The sequence below is a fragment of the Loxodonta africana genome, chromosome X (assembly GCF_030014295.1).
Source record: "Loxodonta africana isolate mLoxAfr1 chromosome X, mLoxAfr1.hap2, whole genome shotgun sequence".
Lineage (NCBI taxonomy): Eukaryota > Metazoa > Chordata > Mammalia > Proboscidea > Elephantidae > Loxodonta > Loxodonta africana.
The window spans coordinates 175954885-175968135 of NC_087369.1; the positions used below are offsets into that span (position 1 = coordinate 175954885).

At 51.2% G+C, this 13251-nt stretch overlaps 1 protein-coding gene and 1 long non-coding RNA gene across 3 annotated transcripts in view; one reads left to right on the forward strand and one right to left on the reverse strand.

Moving 5' to 3' along the window:
* Positions 1-488: 488 nt before the first annotated feature.
* LOC135228818 (uncharacterized) lies at positions 489-8865 on the forward strand. Its single transcript, XR_010319691.1, has 2 exons — positions 489-840; positions 3626-8865. It is a non-coding gene; the product is annotated as an uncharacterized LOC135228818 (long non-coding RNA).
* The window catches only part of BCAP31 (B cell receptor associated protein 31), a 30351-nt gene continuing 21075 nt past the window's right edge, over positions 3976-13251 (reverse strand). For both annotated transcript variants that reach the window (XM_064277750.1, XM_010601104.3), the window contains exons 5-8: positions 12563-12698; positions 11445-11568; positions 10468-10568; positions 3976-4355 (exon numbers count right to left, since the gene is read on the reverse strand). In XM_064277750.1, the coding sequence (XP_064133820.1) occupies positions 4317-4355; positions 10468-10568; positions 11445-11568; positions 12563-12698 (400 nt within the window). In that variant the 3' untranslated portion in view covers positions 3976-4316. The remainder of the gene's footprint in view (positions 4356-10467; positions 10569-11444; positions 11569-12562; positions 12699-13251) is intronic.

Consider the following 13251-nt stretch of genomic DNA (forward strand, 5'->3'; position numbering starts at 1 on the left):
AATGGCCCTTTCCTTACCACACCCCTCCGCTTCGGCCCCACCGGCCTCCTCTCCCCCTAGCCAAGGAGTGTGAATTTCTAGCTCTAATTTTCATAGGCAAAACCGAAGCTTCCAGCTGTCCAGTAAGCCAGCCAGCCGTGTGGGTGTGCGTGTGTGATCTCAGCCCCAGACACGTGGGGCCTCGAGAGGCATCTCCCCTCCTGGTGCCCACAGTCATGGGGTCACAGCATGCAGTGTTGTGCCCTGTGGGAATCTGGGCTGCTCACCTGGTGTGCTCAGGCTTAGCTCACACCCTGCTCCCCAGGCTGAGCCAGGATGGCAGGGATCCGAGGTGGGCAGAGCCCAGGGAAAGGATCCTGGGCACAGCTGCCACCTCCGAGCTTAAGACCGATGCACTTAACACATGTGAAGTCTTCCACGTAGCAGCTTTGACCCACGTCTGTGTCACGTGGAAGCCCAGGCAGCTGAGAAAGGATTCCCCCACACCCTGAGTGACATAGGTGGAGGGGTGGGCGCAGGGCCCACGGGGACATTCTTACTGTGCTACAAAGCCACTGCAAACATAGCAATAAAAACATGTCATTTTCCAAAGCGGCTCCTGCTTCTACCTCAGCTTCTCTCTGCAAGTATTTGAGGGCCTCGGTGCCCGGGAAGGCCTTGGAACAAGAGTAGAGCAGGAACGAGGCCGGCGGAAAGCCTTTTCCCCACGGAGCTGACACACTTGGGGAGATAACGATAAAAGTACACTAAAGAAGAACACATCAAGCAGGGAAGAGTGGGTGTGAAGTCATGGAAGCTGGAGTTTTCACCAGGTTGCCCAAAGAATGCTTCACTGAAAAGGTGACTTTCAAGATCCGAATGAGTTGAGGGCGCGGGTCAGGCAGATCTGGGAAAGAGGTGAATGAGGAGGCTCCAGCAACACTCAGGGGAAAGGTGGTGGTTACCTGGACCAGGGTGGTAGCAGTGGGGGTGATGGGCAGGCTTCAGATTCCACAGGGTTGTGGATGAACAGGATGCAGGATTGAGAGAGGTGTCGAGGATGACACCAAGAGGTTTGGCCTGAGCCACAGGCAGGATGCAGTTGCCAGGTGATGCGATGGGGAGGTGAGGTCTGGAGGGAACGATCAGGAGTCTGCCCCGGGCAGGTTGTGCAGGTGTGGCCATCCCAGTGGAGATGTCTGTCGGTGGTTGGATATGGGAGTCTGGAGTTCCGGAAAGAGGTCTGGACTGGGAACAGCACTTTGGAAGTGGTCGGCACATACAAAGCCCTGAGCCTGGAAGAGCTCACCCAGGGAGGCAGGGAGTGGGGGGAGGGGGAGAAGCTGCCCGAGGACCCCGCGTCCAGTGGGGAGGGGAGGGAGGGAAACCGAGAGTGAGGTGGCAGCATGGAACACGAGTGAGGCTCCCTGGTGTCAAGGAGGAGGGAGTGATCAGTTGTCAGATGCTGCTGAAGGGGCGAGTACAGTGAGGCCTGAGAACCCTCGCTGGGTTTGGCGGCAAAATGACAAGTGGTCTGGACGAGAGCAGTTTGGGTAGAGGAGGGGTCTGGAGGGGGCAGTCCTGATGAATGGGGTTCACAGAAGGGGAAGAGAGTCATTGGAGGTGGTGAGTCCAGACCAGTCTTGAGGGCAGGGGTCTGGTGACAAGCAAAAGGTGACCCTGGCTGAGCACATGGCACTCTGCCCAGACTGGCAGGCAGAGGGCATGGGCACAGGTGGGCAGAGGTCACGAGGTGCTCGTGTAATAATGACGGGGATGGGCCCCTCTTGCCCAGATCTCAGGCTCCTGGTTCCCACTCATGTCTTCAATACTGCTGTTCTCCAAGGTCACCTTCTGTTCTTTCTCACCCTACAAACCCTCTGATCTTGCTTACCTGGAACTTCACCCCCCCCACCCCCACCCCTACCCCAAGCGGCTCACTCCCAAACCTCCAGCCTGGCCCTCAGCTACAAACGCCCTTCCCAACTACATCAGATGTCGCCCCAGGGTGGCCCATACCCTCACACTGCTCCTGATGGCCCTCACCTACAGTCCCTGTCCCTCAATCAACTCCTCTTCCAACAACTTACCTTCTCAATATGCGGTCCTGTGGCTACCCACTCACTGGATGGGGCCTGAGGCCACCCTCTCTGCTTCCCACCAAAAGTCCTGTGGGACTTTTGCACTGCTCCCCGAGGTCCTCATCTCCTGCCTGGACTAGAGCAACAGTCTACTCACCGTCCCCCACCTCCCTTCCACCAGGCCCATGTTGAAGAAGGGAAAAAGCAAGCTTCCCCAAGTGGCGGCATTGGAACCGCCACGAGGAGCAGCGGGCATCACCGTTTATCGAGGAGACAGCGACTGAGCCCCTATGGCTGTGACCCTGCTCCCATGTTCAGTGTTCAGGACATAAGTATGAGACCGGTGGGAAGCAGGCTCATGACAGCACCGCTCTGAGTGGACAGCCCTGGGGCCTTGGGGGATGGTCACTGTCAGGAATGCTGGGGCGCCAAGAGAAAGGGAGCATGCAGAAAGGGCAGGTGAGCTGGGCCTGTTCAGAGAGCAGGGGCTAGAGACTGGTCGTTTCCACAGCGCCCGAGCCTCATCCCTTAGGGCACGCCTCCCTGTCCCTGCTCCACCCCCTGGCTGGGAGCTTGGGGACCTCTCCTCTGCCCAGCACAGGGTCTGATCCAAATGGGAACTCACAGGGGGACAGGGAAGGGACGAGAGAGCTGAGAGGAACAGTAGCAGGCCCTCTGTTGACGAGGAGGGCCCGGCCAGCATGCTGTTTGGACTTTAGCCTTTAGAAACTCAGGGAGGCCTCAGAGTAAGGCCCCACTTCCTGGAAAGTGGGTCCAACCCTCAGCCTTGGCATAGCAACCCCAGGGCTGTCGCCGGCAAGCCTGGAAGACATCCGCGTGCTGTGGGTGCCGAGACTGCCTCACAGAGAGCACCTAGCAGAGTGGGAGGAAAAGGGTGGAACTCCCTGATGAAACGCTACAGAAAGGAGAAGGGAGCCCCCTGCCTGGCCCCAGACAGGGCAGGCAGCATGGGGGGGGGGGCACGTGACTGGCCACCTAGACACTTCTAGCGACTCTGCTCCGTCTTCAGGAGGTCCCCCGACCCCCCTCCCAGGTCCTCATGTGTATGCCAAGCACGGCAGAGGCAGAAGAGACCCTGCACAGGACGAGCATCACACTGGGGGCGGGGGCTGGAGAGGCCTGGCACTGGCTGAGCTCGGGCCCATGAGGCAGGAAGCCCCTGCCTCAGCCCCAGGCACAGCCCGTGTCTGACTGAGGAGACTCAACTCCAAGGCCCAGCTCTGCTAAACCCAGACTGCCAAATGCAGCCTAGGGGGGTGGGGGTGAGGGTGAGTCACCCTGGGGGAAACCCACTAGAAGGGGGGGCTTTTAGGGCCGAGCCCACTCCTGAAGGCTGAAGCAATAGAGGGAGACCTGACCCATTTGGAGCCCCTCTCCACTGCCTCACTCTGCCCCCAACCAGTTTGCAGTCATGGCCAAGGACAAGCCTCCTCTCCGAGCTGCATTAGTCAGAGGTCATCCTGCAAACCTTCAAGAGGGGGTGGGGTAGGGTGTGACCAGTGGCACTCTGCCAAGTTCTCTCTGTCCCAACTGTGAGTTAACAGGAACTCAGAGCTGGAGTCGGCCACCCAAGGCCCTGCCTGCTTACCTGCATCTCACCGGTCCCCTGGCTCCAGCTGCCAACCCCCAGGAGACTGACATGCAGACACTCCCCAGGCTGTCATAAAGTGGGGCCTCACCCAGTCGGCAGGCATGGGGGAGGGGCAGAGCCTCCCAGAGCAAATGCGAGCCTACCCAGCAGACCCAGGAGCAGCCCCTCACCCCAAGGCTGGCCCCCCAAGAAGCCTCAGAGGGTGAGTACTATTGGCCTCAGGGAGAGCTACCTGGCCCCCGCCTGGCCAGTACCATACCGGGCTTCAGAGAGGAGAGAAAGGTGGTCTCCTGAGGCACCGTGTTTGCATCATAACAACAACTTTTATTGCCCCAAGAACTGCTGTGCCTGCTGCACCCTCCCACAGGAGCAGAGGAAAGGGGGCTCAACAACCAGGAAGCAGCCCCTACCCAGGCCGGCCCACACCTTCTGGAAATGGAAACTGGGGGCGGGCTGGGGCAGAATCACAGGGAATTTGTAGAAACCAGGCCCCTGTCAAATGCTGGAGAGGGGACGGCCCGAGGTGGAACAAGCAACGGAAGTGCGTCTGGGGAGGGGGAGGCAGAAGGCAGTGAGCTGCGGTACTGTGCAAGCATGTGCCAGGTGGGAGGCAGCTGTGGGCAGGGAGGACAGAGCGCCTCTCCTCACTCCTCCTTCTTGTCCGTGGGACCATCGACCGCTGCCTGGAAAGGGACAGAGAGCCCAGAGCAATGGGTTGGCAGGGACCACCCTACGACTTTCACCTCCAGCCCCTAGCCCCCAAGGCCTAGCTTGGTTCCTTTGGCCCTGTGACAGGTACTCAGGTGAGCAAGGGACCCTGTCCTAACGGCACTCAAAGTTGCCAGGGTGAGACTGTCAACCCTCACCCTCACTCTACTGAAGGCCCTGAAGGACCAAGCTGGGGGCTTGCTGGCTGAGTGGCCGAGCCCCCGCCAGGGTGAGCCTAGCCTTCCTCAGAGCAGCTGGAACCTTACCTGAAGCCCCCTCACAGGCACTCCCCGTGCCACAGCAAGCTCTGCATCCAAGGCCCTTTGAAGGCCTGTTCTGCTATCTCCAAACTCTATGCCTTCTGCAAACATCTTGACACCCAAGTCCTACCACCCCATGAGCCTGGCCTGTCCTGAGGGTGTCACTTCCCCCTTGGGGCTGGCCCCAGCTCTCCATCTTCTGTGGCACCCAAACTTTGGCCACCAAGCACCAAGGCAAGCTGTCAGAAAACAGGGATTGTTACCTGCCCCTCACGCCCAGCTTCAAGACCACCTGAGCTTCAAGATGGAACGTGGTACTCCCAGGCTAGTCTGAGAACTTGAGGGTGGCAAAAAGCAGGGAAGGGATTAAAAAACATGATCCAACTATATGCTGTTTACAGGAGACACACCTTAAACCCAAGGACACAAATAGGTTGAAAGTGAAAGGATGGAAAAAAATATTCCATGCAAATAGTAACCAAAAGAGAGCTGGGATGGCAATCTTAATACCAGACAAAGTAGACTTTAAGACAAAATCTTTCAGAAGAGATAAAATGGACATGATTTTAGTGATCAAAGGGTCGATTCATCAAGAAAATTTAACAACCATAAATACATATGCACTCGACATTGGGGCATCTAAATACGTAAAGCAAACACCGATCGAATTAATTAAAGGGAGAAACAGAGAACACTACAGCAACAATTGGAAATGTCAATATACCACTTTCAATACTGGACAGAACATCCAGAAGGAAGATCAACAAGGAAACAGAGAACTTAAATAATACTGTAAACCAACTAGACTTAACAGGCAGACATAAAACACTCCACCCCACACTCTCTGTTTCATGGGTCATTCTCCAGAAGAGACCACATTTTAGGTCACAAAGCAAGTCTCAATAAATTTCAAAAGACTGAACTCATACAAAGTGTTTTCTCTGACCACAATGCAGTAAAGCTAGATACCAATAACAGAAAAAAAAAAAACCTGGAAAATACACAAACATATGGAAATTAAACAACATACTATTGAACTGGAAGCCCTGGTGGTGTAGTGGTTAAGTGCTACGGCTGCTAACCTAAAGGCTGGTAGTTCAAATCCGCCAGGCGCTCCTTGGAAACTCTATGGGGCAGTTCTACTCTGTCCTATAGGGTCGCTGTGAGTCGGAATCGGCTCGACGGCAACAGGGACACAGGTATACTATTAAACTACCGAAGAGTCAAGGATGAAATCAAAAGAGAAATCACAAATTTCCTAGACTCAAATGAAAATGAAAGCACAATCTACCAAAACTTACGGGATGTAGTGAAGGCAGTACTTGCAGCAGTAAATGCCTACATGAAGAAAGAAGATCTCAAATCAACAGCCCAACTTGACAACTCCAGGAACTAGACAGAGAGGAGTAAACTAAGCCTAAATCTGCCAGAAGAAAGGGAGGAACAATGATCAGAGCAGAAATAAAATAAAAAACAGAACAGCAGAGACACTCAATAAACCAGAAATTGGTTTTGAAAAAATCAATAAAACTGACAAACCTTCAGCTTGACTGACAAAGAAAAGAGGCAAATAACGAAAATAGAAAATGAAAGAGGGGACATGACAACTGACTCAACAGAAATAAAGAGAATTATGACAGACTCTGAACAACTGTACAGCAGCAAATCGGATAACCTAGATGAAATGGACCAATTCTCAGACGCCCACAACCCACCTGAACTAACTCAAGAGCGAAGAGAGTCTCAACAGACCTGTAACAAGTGAGGAGGTCAAATCAGTGGTGACAATCCTCCCAATGACAACAAAGAACTTACGGACCAGGGGCTTCACTGGGGAATTCTACCAAACATTTAGACGAGAATTGCCACGAATCCTGTTTAGCCTCTTCCAAAAGGTAAAGAAGGAAGAAATACTGCCGAATTCATTCTATGAAGCAAACATAGGCCTGATAACCAAACCAGACAAAGACACCACAAGAAAAGAAAACTACAGGCCAGTATCTCTTAGGAACATAGATGCAAAAATTCTCAACAAAATACTAGCAAACTGAATTCAACAGCATCATACACCATGACCAAGTGGGATTTATTCCAGGAATGCAGGCATGGTTCAACATGAGAAAATCAATCAACGTAACATACCACATCAATAGAACAAAGGAAGAGAACCACATGGATCTCTATGGATGCAGAAAAAGCATTTGATAAAATCTAACACCCCTTCTTGATGAGAACCCTAATGAAGACTGGACTAAAAAGAAAATTCCCCAACATGATTCAGGGTATATATACGAAAAGTCAACAGCCAACATCATACTTAACTGAGAAAGACTGAGAGCTTTCCCCCTGGAACTGGGAACGAGACAGGGATGCCTGCTCTCACCACTTCTATTCAATGTTGCATTAGAAGTCCTAGCCAGAGCAATAAGACAAAAAGAAATCAAAGTTATCCAGATTGGAAGAGAAGAAGTAAAATTATCTCTATTCATGGATATGATCCTATATACAGAAAATCCCAGACTCCACAAGAAAACTTCTTCAGCAAAGTTGCAGGGTACAAGGTCAACAGACAAAAATCAGCTGGGTTTCTATACACCGGCAAAGAGAAATCTGAAAGGGACATTAGGGAAACAATTCCATTTACAATAGCATCTAAAAGAATAAAACACCCAGGAATAAATCTCACCAGGGATGTGAAGGACTTACATGATGAAAACTATAAAACACTGCTGAAAGAGATTAAAGAAGACTTAAATGCAAAGGTGTTCCACGTTTCTGGACTGGAAGCCTTTATATTGCTAAGATGTCAATACTACCCAAAGCGATCTATAGATTCAACACAATAGCGATCAAAATTCCAACTGCCTTCTTCATAGAAATAGAAAAACCAATCCTCAACTTTATATGGAACGGCAAGATCCCCTGAATAGTTAAAGCAATGCTGAGAGAGAAGGACAAAATAGGAAGACTCACAATTTCTGATTTTAAAACACACTGAACAGCTACAGTAATCGAAACAGCCTGGTACTGGTGTAACATAGACACATAGACCAATGGAATAGAATTGAGAGTCCAGGAATAAACACACACATCTATGGTCAACTGATTTTTGGCAAGGATGCTAAGTCCATTCAAAGGGGAAAGAGGAGTCTCTTCAATAAACGGTGCTGAGAAAATTAGATACCCACACGCAGAAAAATGAAATGGGATCCATGCCTCACATCATACACAAATACAAATTCAAAATGGATTAAAGACTTGAGTGTACAAACTAAAACCATAAAATCCTTAAAAGAACAAGCAGGGGCAATGCTGTCAGGCCTAGCTTTCAACAGTGGGTTATCTTACATAACAACAAAAGCACAAACAGCAAAGCACAAAATAAACAAATGGGACCTCATAAAAAACTCAAAAATTTTGTTCATCAAAAGACCTTACCAAAAAAGTGAAAAAATAAGCTACCCACTGCAAGAATATCTTCAGAAACCATATATCCAACAAGAATCTAATGATCAAAATACATATAAAGCTCCAACAACTTAACAACAAAAAGACAAATAACCCAATCAGAAAATGGGCAAAGGACTTGATAAACATTTCAACAAGGAGGACATTCAAATGGCCACCAAAGACAATGAAAAGATGCTCAGTGTCATTAGCCATCAGAGAGACGTAAATCAAGGCCACAATGACATACCATTACACTCCCACTAGGATGGCTAAGATTAAAAAAACAGAAAATAATGTATGTTGGCAAGGATGTAGAAAAATTGGAACTCTTACCCATTGCTGGTGGGAATGCAAAATGGTACAGCCATTGTGGAAAACAGTGTGGTGGTTCCTCAAAAAACTAAAAATAGAACTACCATAAAAAAAATTTTTTTTTTATGACCCAACAATTCCAGTCCTAGGTATATGCCCAAAAAACTTGAAAGTAGAGACTCAAACAGAGACTTGTACTCTAATGTTCACTGCAGCACTATTCACAATGGCCAAAGTGTGGAAACAACTTAAATGCCCATCAACAGATGACTGAATAAACAAAATGTGGTACATACATAAATGGACTACTACTCAGCCGGTAGGAGATATAAAGTCTGATACATGCTACAGTGTGGATGGAGTTTGAAGACATTATGCCAATCATAAAAGTACAAATATTGTATGACCTCACTTATATAAAAAAAAAAAAGAAAAGAAAAGACAAATGCATGGAGACCAATGATTACTAGTGGTTATCAGGGACGGGAGGAAGGGGGAAAAGGAGGGTTAACGGTGATGGAAAAATCACATTAAGGGTAGGGTTGCACAGCCCATTATTGTGATTGCTGTCAATAAGTCGCACACCTACAAAAAGTTGAATTGGCAAAAGTTGTATGACAGATGTATTTACAATGACCAAAAAAATAAAATGTAGCTGTTGAGCTGCTTATGTACAACCATACAGCCAAACACCTCATAGGATTTGGTTCCTTGGTCTGGAGGTTAGGGTCATGGTTTCATGGGACATCTCAGTTAATTGACCTAATAATGTGTTTAGTGCTTCTGTTCTACCTCCTAGTTTGTTGCGTAGTGCCTGGGGTCTTAAAAGCTTGCGAGCGGCCATCCAAGGCACAATAGTTGGTTACTATTCACCTGAAGCAACAGGGGAAGAAGGAGAGGCAGGAATAGGAGGAAATGCAATGTGTGGCTAGCTGCCTCCATGAACAACCACCCCCTTTCTCATGAGACCAGAACAACTGGATGGTTATCAGCTGCCATGATCAAACATTTTGATCAAAGATTCCACAGAAAAATCTTGATCAAAAGAGAGAAAATGCAGACAGAATTTCAAATTCTTATGGATTCTAGACTTTCTGGAGCCACAGAGGATGGATGAACCCGTGAAACTACTGCCCTGAGATAATCTTTAAACCTTAAAGCAGAAATAACCCCTGAAGTCATCTTCAAACTGAACAGTACTTTAGCTTAACTAGTAAAAACTGTCTACCTTGAGCATTATACTCTGTTAAGAACTATGTATACGGGATCAAATTGACAATAGCAACTCAAAAGTTTAGACAGGCACCTCAGGGGACAGTGAACCTTCGTCAATGGGGGAGGAACAACTCAAAAGGAGGGTGAGAATGGTTGCACAACTTGAAAAACGTAGTCGATGTCACTGAACTGTACATGTGGAAACTGTTGAATTGGTGTATGTTTTGCTGTGTATATTCTCAACAATAAAATTCGGTTAAAAAAAAAAGCAGGGAGGGGAGTCAAGTGAGGGTGAGGGCGCTGCTTCACTGGGGCTCAGGGCAGGCTACGTGAGACACCACCTCTCCCTGAGCCCCCTTCTTCCCTGATTCAGACTGCTGAGGCCTCCTCTGATCCCCTCACCCTCTCTGCCTGTGGGGTCTCTCCCCACACTTCACATCCCACCCCATGAGGGACAAAAGGCCAGTGGCTGCTCCCAGAGTTTCAGCTGGCCATCTTTGTTCTTGATGGTGCCCCTTCACCAGACTTGTGCTCGAGTCGGGTTGTGGGGGAAGGGGTAAAGTAAGAAGCTACTCTCCAGGGCACTGATGCCAAGCCCGAGGGAGCGGGTTCTGGGGCTGGGCCTGAGGGCGAGAAGGCCCCCTGTGCAATAGCAAACAGCACCGCTGCCACGAGAAAGGCTCAGGCTAAGGACCCAGCAGGGATGCTGGGCCTCTGGAACTGGCCGTGGCAGGGAGCAGCCATGCTCGCTGTCTTCCTCTGCCAAACATTCTCAGCACATAAGGGGGTCCGTAGTCAGACACTAGTGAGGGGCACTGTCCCTAGTCAGACACTAGTGAGGGGCACTGACCTGCAGCTTGGCGTGCTCCTCCAGCAGGCGGTCGTACTCCTTGGTCAGGCCCTCTGACTGCTTCTGCATGGCGAGGGCCTCGTTCTCAGCCTTCTCCAGTTCTGGAAATGATGCAAACAAGGAAGAGAGGAGAAAGACAGGATGGGGTTAGGGAGCGCCAGCTTCTGCGTCTGTCCCAAGTGAGGCGGTGGAGGAGAATCTTCTAAATGGGGCTCCCGCCAGCTACCTGGATCACACTCTGCCCCCAGCTGGGGTCAACGGCTTACCCAAAAAAAAGCTGGAAGGAATAAAACCACAGAGAGGATCCCCTCGCCCCTACAATGGAGGAAGAGCTCTCCATAGGGGTAACTTCAGGGGAGAGGAAACGTGCTGAGAAATTGGGAGGTAAGAGTGGGAGGCAGGGAGCAAAATCCCATCTCAAAGACAGTCTCATGGTTGCCCTGAGGCCTGTGCAGGGTACAGCAGTGGCAAAGCCACCGCAGCCTACAATGCTCCGGACCTAGTCTCTGCCTGAGAGTTAGTTTAGATTAAAAAAAAAAAAAATCAACAGCCATGAATTCCTATCCATGCCCTTCCTGAACCTCTCTCCTCTTGGCTTAAGCCTTCCTTCTCTCTGTTGAACCCCTGGCACACCTCTATCCTCAGCTCCTGGGGCCCCCTTGGCCTGCCTCGTCTGACAGAAGTCCCCAGCGTGCATTGCTCCAGCACCCTGGATAGCTGGGGTGTGATGCCTGTGGCAGCCAGGGCTTCACCAGGGCCTCCTCACCCCACACGGCTTGGGTGTGTCTGTGCCGGGCCTGGAGAGCAGGGTGCAATATGTGTGTTTTCACCCAGCTCTTGAGTCAGGGCTGGTTTCCATTCTGCAAGGCGTGTGAGGTTTGTTATTAATATTTTGGCACAAGAGGGGCAACAGCAGCCAACAGAGGCTCCAGACTTCCAGAGGGTGGGGAGTTGGAATGCATGAGGACAACTCTCACTTTGCTTGGTGTTGGCCAGCTCCTCCTTCAGCTTCTTCAGATCAGCCTTCAGGCTCTTGTTTTCTTCCTCCACCTTCACCTCAGCTTCCCCAATGCGCAACTTGCCTCCGTCAGCACCAGCTTCCTAGGAAAAGAGCCAAGGGTCCGGGTTACTCAAGAGGGAAGGGGAGGTTCCAGCCCTCCTCTCGCCACAGAGCTACCATTTGCCCCTTCAGAAATGTCAGTGCAGAACTGGGCCACTGCTACTTCGAAGCTACCCATCAAAGGCCAGAGCTTGGCTGCCTGCTGAGGGAGAGGAAAGAGCCAGCTGGGCCACCTGCTCCAGCTCACAGGCTGCACACCCTACCTGCGCCTCGACCCTGCCTACCTCCCTCCTCCCCAGCAAGGGCTCCCCAGCGCCTCAGAGTTTACCATCCAAGCGCACCTGGGGATCTCTGCCAGTAGCCCCAACAATCCAGTCCCATTCTGTCCCCTCCCTACCTCCAGCAGCTCACTCCAGCCAAGGAACCCTAAGCTCACCCCTGCCCTCCAACCCCACCCAGGTTCTGAGGAAAGCCCCCAGAACCCAAATCCCCCATCCTCCCCTGAGCTTGTATCAACAGCAGCTCTTCAGACAAGCAGACCCTATGTTCCTGAGGGTGGGTAGTTGCCAGTATCTCCCAGAGGGCAGGCCCATAGTTCACAGGCCCAGGGCTTGGTCCACCCGGAGCCATTTTTATCAAAGCAGAATCTAGCCTGGGAGGAGTGGGCAGAAAGGTGATCTGAGATGAGGTGCCCCTCCTCCACCCAGGCCTCGAGAGTTAGTTAGGTGAGAGCGTCTGAGTCACCACAGACCTCTCTCCCGGGCCTCTAGGCAGCCCCCACGCCACATGTCAGCATCCAGAATATACATTCCCCCATGAGCTTCCTCTCAGCTCTTCCACTGAACTCTGACAGCTTTTTGGAAAACAGCGGACTTATTACAAGTCTGGCCGCCAGAGCATTTCCAGGCCCGAGAGGATAATGGAGTGGGGTGCCATGCCCTGGGGCCCTGCTGGCCACCATGGCCCAGAGAGAAGGATATTGGCATGGCAGCGTCCTGGGGCATCATGGGGCAGGGAAGGGGCAGGCTGACGTACCTTCTTCAGTTGGTCGTTCTCCTCCATGTACTTCTTGGCCGCCTCGCTAGCACTCTCTGCCTGCTTTTTAAAGGCTTCATTGGAGGCCAGCAGTGTGGCCTGCTGGGAGATAAGAGTCACCAGGCGTCGAAGCAGGCTGCAAGTGTTTACAAAACGAAGACAGCAGAGGAACAAAGACAGAGGAAAATTGCTGGCATTAACTCCTCTCGGGTGCTCTCAGGCCTGTGCCTGCCTCCAGCCCAGATCTGCTCTCTTGAATTACCAGGGCAGCCAAGCGAGATGCCATCGGCCTGGATCTGGCACAAGGGGGAAGGTGGAGCCCATGAGGTGTCCCTGCCACTAGGATGACTGAACCATCCAGTACCCTCTCAGCCCTGAAGGCACAGGAAGGGGTCTCCTGGAGGGGCTCCATGCAGGAGGAGCCTGTGGGCTCAGGCTGGCAGCCCACCCAGAGCAGGGCCTTGCTACCCCATAGGCCAGAATGCCAGCATCTCACAGGTAGCACCGGGATGCGTCAAGAGCCACCACACGGCAGCTTTCCTCCTGCAAGGCCGGCCGCCACGTAAACGGACAAAAGGAGCTAAGAGATGCGGGCCACCTGAAACATGCTGGGTTGAATTCTTACAACTACTGCTACCCTCACTCTACAGAGGAGGAAACCAAGGCTCAGCAGGACACAACACCTTGTC